We start from the raw sequence: 12,960 nt of genomic DNA on the forward strand, positions 1-12,960 counted from the left end.
AAGTGATTAAAAGTTTGAGTTCTTGACATTGTTTCTAAATCCAAAGGAAGTCCAGAAAACATTTTCAGATGTCCATATTCCCTTTTGAGGCTGAACTGAAAGAGCTAACTTCAAGGAAAAGTCAGCTGAGTGTGGCTGCTCTCGGGGTACAGAATGTGTCTCTCCCTTTGAGGAAAGGGCCTTGTTTTCCAGGTATGTGTGGCCAGTGCTGTCCTCTTAAGAGGCAATTGTGCTACCTTGTGAAAGCAGCTCCTGCTGACAGTGTTGTTTCCAGGTGAGGAGGCTGGGAAGAGCTTTTCCTCTGTGCCAGAGCACTGAAGCATGCTGAGCAACGTTTACTGGGCTGAGCTCTGTGCCTGCTCGCTGGAGGGGTTGCAGTGTTTCTGTGAAAAAAGAAACCATTCATAGATGGAGGGATTTCCTGGAGTCTGTTGTGCTGCTATATCTGGTTTGACTTCTTTCCAGGCATTCCCTTTAAATGAAGTGAGACTCGATTTCCATGGTAGTGTTGTGCTGGTCAGAATTGATAACTTCCCCCCCAAACTGCTAATTTTAGGGTATTTTTAAAGGTATAGAATAGACTTAAAGAATAGAAAAAGAATATGTCAATATAGAGAGAACTGATGGTGGCACCTGTAGACCCCCAACTTGAATTACTTCTGTAGATCTTTTTGAGTAGTATGTTTTCTAAGAATTTCAGAGATTTCTCCTGCATGTATTGCATTCTGTGCTTTGTAGGTCACCTGTTGGAGGTGACATTTTGGGGTCTTTTTGTGTACAGAGTGCCCAATTGTTCTGAAAAAGAAGTATGGTAAAAATGTATGTATTTGCTTTGAAATGTTAAATCAGTTGATTTTTTTTTTTTTCTCTAATGGTTCTGTGAATTATTTATATTTTAGTTTGGTGCATACCTACAGTCTAAAAAAAAATTGTATCTATATATATACACACACAAACCCCCCACACTGGTGAAAAATAAATGATGCATGTTGAAATATGGGCAGATGTAAGGGTCATGTGGCATGTTGTTGGAGTTTTCTAAAGAGCCTGAATATACCTTGCCATCATGTTGCCTTCAATCTGTAAATACCTTGAAGGCAAATACTTTGCTGGCTCAAGCAGAAGAAATACACTGTCTGCACTGTTCTTGTCTTTGTTGTAGCTAGAATTGCATTCTGCTGGGCTTTTGTAGCTATGATTTCCTGCTGTGAAGTCCTGGCTGCCTTCACAAAACACAGCAAGTGTGATGCTCTTGGTGAGCTGTCTTAGCAGAGTCTGGGGTTCATGTGATACCTTCCTTACCATAGGCAAGTAGAAGGTGGTGGCTGGTCTGGAGAGACAGGGAAACTCGTGGGAACAGGGTGGGAGCTGGTGGGCTTGAGTTGTAAGAAACTGGGTTTGTTCAGCTAGTCATGAGGAAGGGAAGGTATTGCTGGCTGCTGAGGAAGGGCTGTTGGCAGCAGTCTGCATCCCAGGGCTGAGTCTTGATGTGCAGAGGGTCAATTCAGAACCCAGGATAACATCTGAAAAGCAGTCTTTGAAGGCTGCCAGTAACTGCATTTGGAAGGCAAAGCTTGTGCAAAGAGGAAGGCTGGGACGTGAGGTTTCAGTTTGAGTGTTTGCTGTAGGCTTCCTGTATAAACACTTGCAGCCTCTGAATGCCTCCAGCTGCGTGTACAAGTGGGGATAGCGTGTCTGCTCCTTTAAGAGTGCTGCCAATGGCAATGAGTTATTCCCTGTAGGAAATTAATTGATCCCTGTATGAACAACGTCAAGACAGTGGCCACGCCAGAACAAACTGAAATAGCCAAACTCCACCTTTGAAAAGGCTCAGATGAAGCGGTCTTCTGCACTGAGCTGGCTGAGCGGAGGTTCGCAGGGGACAGGAGCTGCTGTCATCTCACTATATGCACTGCACACAGTAAAACTTGGTCATTCAGTGTGCAGTCATTTTCAGTGTGTCCCATTTTCACGATTATCAGAGAAACCCAAGAGGCAAACAGATGTGCTGGTGCACTTGCACATGCAGTGGCACAACAGACATGCCAGCGCAGACTGTTGCTGAGCTGTAGTGTAGGCTTCCTACTGCTCGTGTCATCCCCTCCTCTTCTGAGCTGTACTCACTTGCTGCAGTGGATGTGAAGTTGAGCATAGCTGCTCCTGGCTGCTTTCAGCTGCTTGCATTTGTGTATCAGCTCTTACTGAGCTCTCATCACAATTTAGGACTTGGTAATAGACTATGAGAGTCAAGGCCATTCATCTGCTTTGGCCATGGGCAGAGAACAAAAAGGGTATTTGTACAGTGAAATGGCACTGAATGTTCTACATCAGTGTTTTACTTTATGTTTATGGAGCAGAGGGCACAAAAATAACATAAATGGGAACAATAAGGTACATTAGCACACATCTAACTCCATTAGCTGCCTTTATTTGTAAGTATTTTTGTTGCTGTCTGTGCTGTAAAGGGGGGAAATTCTCCTGCCTCTCTACCCTTGTTTGAGGAAGGGAATGGGTAGTACTTTGTGGCTGGCTCTGCTGTATTGCTGTGGATGGGTGGAAAGCTCTGCATTTTGTTTGTCACCTGACAAGCTGGTTTATATTTAAATTAGGAGAGAAAGTGTGTGATTCTGAAAGCTGTGTTTTCACTAATGCTAAGGCTAGACCATGTGTGCTGAGTTCCCAGAATGAAGTTTTATTTGCTATTTGACTCAGTAGTTATTAGTCCTGCCATGTCAAACATGCATTCCTTGAAAGAAATGCACGCAAAGGAGAGATCTTGTGAAATCTGAGGAGACTTCCTCACTACTAGCCAGCACAGCAGGGCCTCTTTGGAGAGACAGGAAGTTTGGGAAATCCTGTCCCTTTTGTGTTACCATCTCCGTCTCAGCTGAACTTTGTCATGGCGTTGGGCAGGGCATCATCTTGTGATTGGCAAATGCCATCTGTATTTGAAACGCCATCCATAAAGCTGTGGTTTTGTTTCCAGCTGAGTTGTTGCTCTTGAGAACAGTGTGGAAAGCTCAAGCTAGTACACGAGGGAACATGACTATCCATTTCTACCTTCTTAGTACCCTGAGCAGTTAAACACAAAAGCCTTTGTTCCCTGGTGATTTCATTCTTAAGAGGCCTCTTTAATTTTAGTCCTTAGTTTCAAGAAGAAATAATGAGAATTTGTCATTGACAAGAAGGCTGCGTTTCTCAAATGTCATGTGAAGGATCCATTCCATAATTCATGTGCTGGGGAGTGTGGGTGTCAAAAGGAGGGTGTGTAATGGAGATGAGAAATTTCAGTTCAATGAAACTATTGGTATTAAAGTCAGCTTTACTTGCCTTCAGGACACTTTCTTGACCGAGATCACAGTGCTTTCTGCTAGTTCATCCAGGTATCCAGGTAATTTTAGATTTTTGTGAGATTGTGATGGGTTATTGTTTATTTTTGTACAGCTTATTCCTCTTCCAGTGTGGACAGGGACTTGCAGAGTGAAACCAGAGCAGTGCTGACCAATTTCTCATATTTGTCACTGCTGCACCTGAAAGCCATACTTTTGTGTGTGTGTGTAGAAGTGCTGCTGCTTCTTATCAGCCATGGGTTCTTTGAGTTGTGCTTGTATGATGGGATGCACATTGCTGTTGGTGTGCTGAGAAAGGGACCTTCTCCCTCCTTTCCTGTAGGACATGAGTAGGAGCAAATCTGACTTTGGCTGTGGGGGTCTGAATGCAGATGGGGCTATTGGCTTCCTAGTTGTTGGACAGTTGTAGCAGACAGAAGGGGACTGCCAGATCTCCCCAGGCTGGAGGGGTCACCTCCTTGTGGTCAGCCACTACCTCCCTGCTTTGTCTGTTTTCCTATCCTTGGTAGAGTAAATGAACTGTTAGACTCAGTCTGAAGTGAATTAAGGCGCCACTTCTATGATTTTTCGTCTTGCAGTCAAGCTGAAGGTGTTACGAGCTCTGACAGAGCTGTGCTAATAGCTGAGCAGCAGCAATGAAGTTAGCATTGGTGATGGCACTGCAAAAATAACCTCCAGCAGTGAAGGTGCAGCTTTTATTTCAGTGTTTCTTCTTTCAGTCTTTCTTGTAAAGTGTGCTGATGTGCAGCTGCAGGAAGCTCCTCTGTGCTGTCAGTGGTCAAACCTGTCTGCCTGGGAGCTGCATGGGGCGCACTGGTACTAGGGTAGGCTTGAGCTCTGTTTCAGGAGCCATTGCCTGTGAGTAAGGCAGGAGTAAGCAAATAAACGTTAGTTGTTGAATAATCAGTTTTCATTGGAGCTTCCTAGTACAGTTTACAAAAGCTGTGGGATTGAAAAATAAACAAACTTAATAAAAAATGAACTCAACTGATACAGAGCAGGAGCTTTTGATGCAACTGTGTCCATGTGTACGTCTGCAGGAAATGAGTCACATTCTTACAAAATCATCGGCTGAAGAATTTGTGACTTTTATGACAATTCCCATTTTGGACTAAGTCAGATCTCTTCTTCTCTCTAGGCTTTTCTCAGGCATCAGGAATGTCTTCTGAGCCCACTTCATCTGCCTCGCAGCAGTCTCCCACCTCTCCACCCTCAACCGGTTCTCTCCATCTGCCTGAAACCCGCAGGGCAAGAGACCGCTCCCCATCGCCCATGAGAGGGTACCTCATTCCCAGCCCGCTGCCCACCCGACGGACCAGAACCTTCTCAGCGTGAGTATGGGAAACCTGCACTTCACAAACACACACCAAGCGAGTACTGAGGTGAAGGGAGTCAGTGGGGTGGTGGTGGTGGGAGTGGTTCTGTCTGGAAGATGCTTTGGTATTTTCCTGTTCTCCAAGAAATCCTGGTGCTGCTAGACTTTTAGTCCAAATCGCCTGTAGTTTTTCAATGCTCTGTTTGTGTAGATGATGCTCAAGGTCTTTCCCACTCTTAAGGTCAGAGTTTTACAGGGAAGGGAAAATACACTGGGATTTTTCAAAGCAGGGTTTCTTGTCTGAAGCTTTGTTTTGCTTCAGTCACTGGGTTGTGGCTCTTGGGACCAGTTCCTGTTGGTGTTTCTTCATCAGCTCCATCTCGTGTTTTGACATGACCTCTCTTCTTACCGGACCTGACCTTGCTGGAGGTTTTAGTTCTTTCAGTCTTGACACCTGTGCTACTGTCAGCCAGGTTCCATTTTAGGGATGCTCCATGACCCTGTCACTTTTCAAAGGGCTTGTTTCCTTTTCCTATTCAGCTTTCATATCTCCATCTTAAGATTGCTCAAGTAGACCTGTAAAAGAATATGTTGGCTTTCAAGGTATGAACCCTGGTCTCTGAAATTATGAGTTTTTCTGTAAAATGAGGTTTGTTGCTATTTGTAGTTATTTGAGGTAGAGATCCTACAGCAAAGATGGCTTTCCTTGAGCTTTCCTGTGGCCCAGGTGGTGCTGTGCAGACTCCTGGGAGCCTCCTGCCCAAAGGGGACTCCTCCACAGCACAGCAGTAGAAGATAATGTTGCAAGGATTGGCCATTGCAGAAAAGTCTCAGTGCCTGTGATGGTCCTCCCAGTGAGGTGCTGACCCACAGAAGACAACGTGGGCTTCTTTCTTAATTTCAGTGGCCTTTGACTCAGGGTGTGAGAGTAGATTATGAAGCTGTCATCAGTCTGTTGCACAGTCTTGCAATTACTTCTGTGTAAGGGAGGCCTGAGTGAGACACTGTGGAAGTAAGATCTCAAACCCTCAGCTAGCTTATTTTGTGCCCCTTAATGTAGTTGGCCTGCTTTTTCCTTTTTGCTTCTTGCAGTGTTATCCAGATCTTTTCGTCAAGAGTTATCCTTGCAGATTTAAATAGCATCAATCTTGCTGATGCTTTGTATTATGGCTTCTGTATTCAAAATGAGGCAAAAAAGAACAGCAGCAGCAGAAGAAAAATGTACGTGTTGTCAGTTCCAGAAGCCTTCAAATGCCCTAAACTTTGTCATGGAAATACATTGCTAAAAGGAACATAACTGACTTGATAATTGGGATTGCCCTTGAAAAGCAGTTCCAAACTAGATTGCCTCAGTGCCATGTTAATAATGAACTCGTTGTAATTCTTCTTAGCTGTTAATCCTAGTCTGAGTCCTACAAAACTAAAGAATTGGTTATTTGACTTCCACAGTTCTTTAATCATTAATTCCTGTAGGAATCTTGCTGCATTTTGTTTGCTCTGAAAATCAAAATAACTATAATTTTACTTTTTTCTGTTGTTTTGTTTTTTAGTGTTCTCTTTTTATAAGAGGAGCTCTAAGTGAGCTCTGTCCCCAGAGTTGTATTGAAAAGATGAATGTGACAGGCAGTGGCTGCTTATTCAGTGGGATTATTTAATTTGGGTTCATTGCAAGTGTGGGGCCTTTTTCTCCACTGTACTTTATCTCCTTGAAAGCTGCAATTGAACTTTAATGGTTTATTTAGGGCAGTGAGTGCTTTTTCTGTGTAACAAGCACTTGTGGAGTCAGGTGCAGCTTTACAGAGACGGAAATGAAATGATTTAACGTAATGGAGACTTCTTCTTTCTTTAGCACTTTCAACTGTATTTCTTTAGTGCTAGTTTGACTTAAGGCACAGAGCTGTTGCCACATTTTTTAATGATTTTATTTAGACTTCAGTAAACTTTAAACATTTGGGAAGCGATGTCAAAATTGCCACGATGCATGTAACCACAATCACTTACTGAGTTTGAAGAATCCCACTGAAGTCCTCTTATAACCTGCTGGATAGTCATGGCATAAGGAGGTCTTGATCTATTAATTCCTTTGTGTAAACCCTATAAGAAGCCTAAAACAGTTGGCTTTATTAATGAAAGTATTTAAGATTGCATCTCTGAGATACAACTCAGCATATTTGATGGGGAGAAGTATTTAATCACACAGTTTTCAGGATGGGTCATGCAAGTTGTTTTTCTTGATTGGTAGCAAGTCATTTTAAAAGACAGGTCCCATGACACTGGAGAAGATCAATCTTGATCTTGATGTTTTGCATACCAGCTATGCTTTATAGCCTGATGGAGTCATTTGGAGGTGAAATGCTGACTTCACTGAATCCTAGTCTGGCAGGGTAACAATACACATGTATGCGGAAGGGGTGTGTGTATGTGTTTATACATGACATGTGTACACATTATGCACTGCATCCTCTCTATACTAAGTGCATACCGATACTCCTAAACTCACGAAAGGCGTATTAGCATAGTGTCCAGAGGAAAATTTGGCAGGGTGATAGAGCAGATGGATTCAAGATGGCAGCTGATGGATTATAATGCTAGTGAACATCATCTTTATCTCCCTTAAAAAAGCTACAGGCAAAACATGGGCAATGTATGAAACTGAATCATAAGCAGTTGCTACAGAGGAGCGTACCCCCAGAGAGTATTTGGACCATTGTGCCCAATTGCTTAGCAGGTTCTGGCTTACACCCCCAGAACATGTCGCATCCATGCTCAGCAATGAACCACTCTTTTTGTGCTTTCTTCTGCAGAACCGTGAGAGCATCGGAGGGTCCTATCTACAAAGGTGTCTGTAAATGCTTCTGTCGCTCCAAAGGCCATGGATTTATTACCCCTGCAGATGGAGGGCCTGACATCTTTGTACACATCTCTGAGTAAGCTGTCTGGGTGGCTGAAAAGGCTGGAGCTTTGGTTTGCTTCAATTACTGAATGCTTTTGGTGTTTCAGATACAAGAATGGTTTATAACCTGTCACCTTTGCCTCAGCAAAGAGGAGTTACGCAGATGTTACTGGCAGCGATAGATTATGCTGTTCTTTTCCTGTATTACTGTAAATCTGTTGAGTTAACAACTGGAAGATGAGCCTGTCAGGTCTCTTGGAATAAGCTGTGTAGGTTCACCCAGGCCCAGAAACTTGCATTTACCTAAAGCAAATAATCTATGCAGTATCCAGTTTTAATTTAAAGATTTATAACACTGAAAATTCACTACTTCTACTTTGCACTGCTTGTACTGTTATTAAACTGAAGGTTAATTGCCTTAGCTTTTAAGAAGAGTCATACTTTATTACTTCCTTGAATTTATCTAGTTTCAGTTTTGAGCAGTTTACTTTCTCTGTTAAAGGGTTCATTAGAACCTCCACTGTTTTGCCTTGAGCACACTGAGAGCCATCACCTCTGAATCTACCTTTTGATAAGCTAAACAGATGAAGCTTTTCAAGTCCCTCACTGAGAACTCCTTTTTTCCAGTCTGAAACACCTTCCAGTCTCTTTTCTCAGTGTGCTGTAGAACTTTAATATAATTTTAAACCAATACATTGTACACATACTTCCGGTGTAGGGAGATGAAATCTCCTCCAGACTCCTGCTCTGTTTCTCTTTTTGTCCCATAATCACATTAGCCCTCTTGTCCCTAGTCTTTTGCTGAGTTGTTTATCAGTTCTGACCTTGGCATCCTTTTCAGTGTCAGAGTTTCGTGCATCCCCAGATACGGGCTGGCACCCCCAGCAGCTGTGTTTGCACACAAAAACAACACAAGGAGTTGTGTTTCCTTGTTCTTAGATGTTCAAGTCCCTGTTTAGTTGTACTGCAGCAGCTCTCACTGAAACAGGCTGTGCTGGACCAAGGGGTCCAGATCATGCACTGCGCCTGCACTATCTGTTATTTAATGCTTGTCTGGTCTACAGGGTTTAGTAGGCAAATCTCTATTTGTTTCTAGATTGAGATGTTGACCAGCACTGCGGTTGAAACTGGCCTTTGAGGGCATGTAGTAAGATTGCTCAATGTTTATTCTCCAATAACCTCTCTTAGATCTATGGCCAGTTTTTAGTCTATCTATTGTTTACAGTGTTGAAGCTGTATAATCCTTATTTGTTGTTTGGAGTGGTTATCCAGTGATAAGTCAACAAAAGCCTTACCAAAGTTGTTCACATTACCCCAGCTATCTTTCCTGCTTGTGTGTGTAGCATGTGGCCTTGGAGGAGCACACTGGCCTTCTTCCAGCTTTCTAAAACATTGCTGCACGATGGGCTCTGGCAAGCCAAAGATTTTTAGGACTCATAGGTGCAAATGGGCTCAGTAGTCCTACTCATGTGTTCAACCCAAGGAAATGTTATTCAGTATCTTCTTTTTCTTGCATCTAATACAAATGCAGAACTTCTGATTTCCTGACTAACTTAAAAGTAACATTTCTTATGCCACAATTAAAAATTTAACTGTGAACACCTAGTCTGACCTATACAGTTACTGATCAGCAGGGGCTTAGTTAAAACAGACCTCTCATGGAAACATGAATTTTCAGCCTTCTAATGAATTCTTTTTAAAGAACTGTCTATTTTCAGTCCTGTTCCCCCCCCCCCATTTTCTCTTCCAATTATTTGGGTAAAATTCTCTTCAGTCATGTGAAATTAGCCCTTTTAAAACCTTAGAGATTGGTTCACATTTTGTATAGACAAACAAAGGGGCATGCCCAATTACTCAGGTGTTTTCCAGTTCCTGTCCTGTGGCCCAATACATCTTTCTCTCTGGGCCCAAACCCTGGTACTTGATTCTGAATATACTAACTGCTTCTATCCTCAATCCCCCTCCAACCAGCTAGAACTCTTAGTGAATCACACTCCAGTGATCTTTGGCTATATAAGACTCCCGTTGTCTCCTATGGTAATACCCTGTATGACATTAGGAAAATGATTTTTTTTTTTTTTTTTTGGTCTGCTGTGATTTTTGGTGGTCTAAGAGACCCCCTTTCACAGGAGTCCCCTCTTGTGGGCTGTGCTAGTTGGTGTATCGATCTTGAGCTTTCAAAAGGCTTTGACTGTGAGCCATCAGTAGGCTAGATTTGAGTAATTGTGCCCTGAGTGTGGTGTGCTGCTGTTCCCTTTTCTTTCACTCGCCCCATCTATCTATCCCAGGACACTATTGAATGAGTCACCAAGGTTGTAAAAGTTCCTGGGCAACCACACTTGAGTTTTGTTTTTTTTTTCTTGATGTATTTTCAGCATGTTTATTTTGCTGAATCACATCAAGTTCTCTGCTTGCTCTCACCCTCTCCCCCCTGTGCCCTCAGGCTGCCCCTGCATGGGAAGGCTGGAGCAGATAAAGGATGAGGGGGAGAGTTGCTGCATGAGCAGGAGGTGATGGGCTCTGGCCCGCACAGGTACAACCTGTGGTACAATGAGGTGGCTTCATTTCAACCTAATGCTCACACCGGTGGGGAGCTGTTTCCATACACCATGCCGCAGTGCTCCCAGGCTTTCTCCAGTACAGCAGATCTCACAAGTTAACTGTAGATGAGAAGATTGGAGGGGACTTCTTCTACCCCATCTGCTGCTGGAATGCAACCATGCCTTTGGCAGATGCTTTATCCAGCCCACTCTTAACAGTTTGAGTTCTTGGTATCCACTGCCTCCCTGGGCAATCTCTTCCTGTCATCATCTTAGTTGTTTCTGATGTTTAACTGACATCTCCCCTTGCTTTCAGTATGGCACTTCACTACTTCTGTCTCTGCAGTTGGTGAAGGATGCCTTTCTTCTTTAAACCTATCATTTATGCATTCAAAGACCGTTTTTCTTGCTCTTTCAGAAACATTTTGGTGAGGTTAGTTCATATGAATTTTGTTCATATGGACTCAAGGATGTGCTTTATGCAACTCTGTAGGCACAGTTCTGCCCTTCTGAAGCCAATAGGACTTCTTTTCTACTGAACCAGGGCTGAGCCACTTCTTAAAATTTCTTATTCAGGTATCATCTCAGAACTCAAATTCAAAAATAGCTGATGTTTGTGCCTCAACCTGTTAGTAAAAGGTGTTATTATTGAAGTACTGAAGGTTTCAGAACATTGTGTTCTTTAATTACTCTGATTGTATTGGAATTGTTGGAAACAGCTTTTAGTGCTAGTGGGTAATGGTATTACTGTCTTAATTCTGATGCAAGGCAGCACTGGAAAAATGACTTAATAATGCCTTCCATTTCAGTTTATTTCAGAGTGAATTAGAAACATTGCTCTTTATTAATGGGAGTTGCTTATTGCAGCAGCATTCTGTAACCATCACTGTGGCTCTGAGGACTTTAATGCCTCTGGTTTTCACAGTGTGAGTTTTGAGATACTGCGTATGTTTATCACATAATTCTTTTCTGCCTATATTACTCAGTTAAACCTGGATGTGAGACAGACATCAATCTGTTCTCTCTCTGTGTGGTGTAGGCATCTACTTGAGAGGTGAAAGAGGGTTGTTTCTCCTAAATCAGTTCTTCCTGAAAGCTAGGATTTCAGGAACATGGATAAAATGGTTTGCCGGTTTGGATTCAGCAAGTTGCTCTGTGTTCAGCACTAAGCTGTGATGATTAGTGAAGGTTTTGAGCATCGGGACCAGGTGCAGATTATCTTGTGGGACCTATTTTGCAGATTAATATGATTTTAAACATAAAATTTTATGTTTATATTTTTCTTCCCTGTGCTTTGGGGGAGATGTAAGGTTACTCTTCAATGAAAATATCTTCCATAAAATGGGATGTTTTTTTCCTGTAAGTTTGCATTTAGTTTTGTAAGATAATAAAACTTAGAATGGCATTTCCATTTCTGTAAGTGAGCAGTGGTCTAAAAATAAGGTCAAACTTGTGTCATTCAAAAGCTTCTTCACTTGGCATCCACAGAACTTTCAATTTCAGTACCTGTGCAAGACTTTAAGCTGGATGTGGATACATAGGCTTGTGGAACCTGCAGCAAAACTGCATTACTTTGAAGCGGATATATAAGCATAAGAAATGCCAGCTGGGAATGCAGGTTTTAAACGTGTGTTTTGTCTCTGTGGCTGTGTCTGTTTTACTGAGTGGTGTGATCTGGTGGACAGATAAGAGCCAGCTCCTGCGTTCTGGCCTGGAGATGCGCAGCCTGGCACCAGGCGTGGGCTCACTGCTGCTCCCGGCATTGCACACACAGTGAGTCCTGGTCCCTTGTGTTGACTGGAAACAGTTCTCAAGTTGATATTAACAACTGTACTAGGAAAATGTCACAGCTTGAGTGTGGTGAGATTTTGTTGTTCTGTTTCATCTTTCACCCTTTTCCAGAGCAGAAAATGTAACGTTCTTGCTAATAGTGATGTAAAAGAAAGCAAGGGGATGGAGGTGTTGCTGGGATGGTGATTCCCAATAATGTCTCTGGAATGCTGGAAGCAAAGGCAAATTCATGTGCCTGGAGTGAAAATTTTAAAAAGCCCTTTATGACACTCTTAGCAGTGACATGAGCTGTTAATGTTTTCATTTCTAGCAGTCTGTGTTGCGAGCCACTGTCACCTAACTGATGGCGTTATTGTAGCATCAGTGCTGAGAACTGTATCCTCCTGGATATCTGACCTCCTCACCTCCTCTGCTACCATTCCATAGTGGGACTGAGTCAGCTCTTGCAAATAGAAGCCAGGTTGGTTGTTGCTGAAACTGATTGCTCTGGAGGCTTCAGTTTCACTCTCTTGCCACTCTTCCTGTGGACGTGGGATATTTCCAGAGAGCAGACCGATAACCCCTGCAGTGCTTGCTGTGGAGGCCCTGTCTTGTGCTGCCTGTACAGGCTCGTATCAGCTGCCTTCCAGGCAGGGTCCTGAGGGCACAGGCTGAGGTGGGTGAGTTGAGGTGGGGTGCGGGTGCCTGTAGGGCTGATCAAATGGTGCATTTTAGAGCACTGCATAGGAATCCCAGTCTTCTGCTTTCCCACTGTATTTGGGAGTGGGCACATGACGGATATTCCTTTACTCTCCAGGCTTTTGCACTTGGCTGGGGCTTGGCCTGAAGCCTGTGCGCCTGCAAGGGCAAGGCAAGGAGGTAGTGCACCGGAGAGCAGTGACAAATGGATGACCACACTCTTGTTTTTTAAAGATTTTCTTTTGCAAAAGCAACTGATCTAATGGAACAGAAAAACCACATGCAGTGCTTGTGGGTTTTCTGCAGTACGTGGCTCCAAAGGGGAGAATGCTGCATTGCAGAGGCCTTCAGGCTGGATTCCCAATCCCATGCTTAATGATGGCTTTGGAGATT

At 43.2% G+C, this 12,960-nt stretch overlaps 1 protein-coding gene across 1 annotated transcript in view; it reads left to right on the forward strand.

Annotated features, from left to right (window-relative positions):
- Positions 1-12,960, forward strand: part of CARHSP1 (calcium regulated heat stable protein 1) — a 34,870-nt gene that overhangs the window by 14,489 nt on the left and 7,421 nt on the right. The window contains exons 3-4 of the mRNA XM_062639517.1: positions 4,489-4,681; positions 7,470-7,592. Coding sequence (XP_062495501.1) covers positions 4,489-4,681; positions 7,470-7,592 — 316 coding nt within the window. The remainder of the gene's footprint in view (positions 1-4,488; positions 4,682-7,469; positions 7,593-12,960) is intronic.

Source organism: Pezoporus occidentalis, unplaced genomic scaffold, assembly GCF_034315485.1.
Source record: "Pezoporus occidentalis ecotype Australia unplaced genomic scaffold, CSIRO_AGI_Poc_V1 ctg60, whole genome shotgun sequence".
Classification (NCBI taxonomy): Eukaryota; Metazoa; Chordata; class Aves; order Psittaciformes; family Psittacidae; genus Pezoporus; species Pezoporus occidentalis.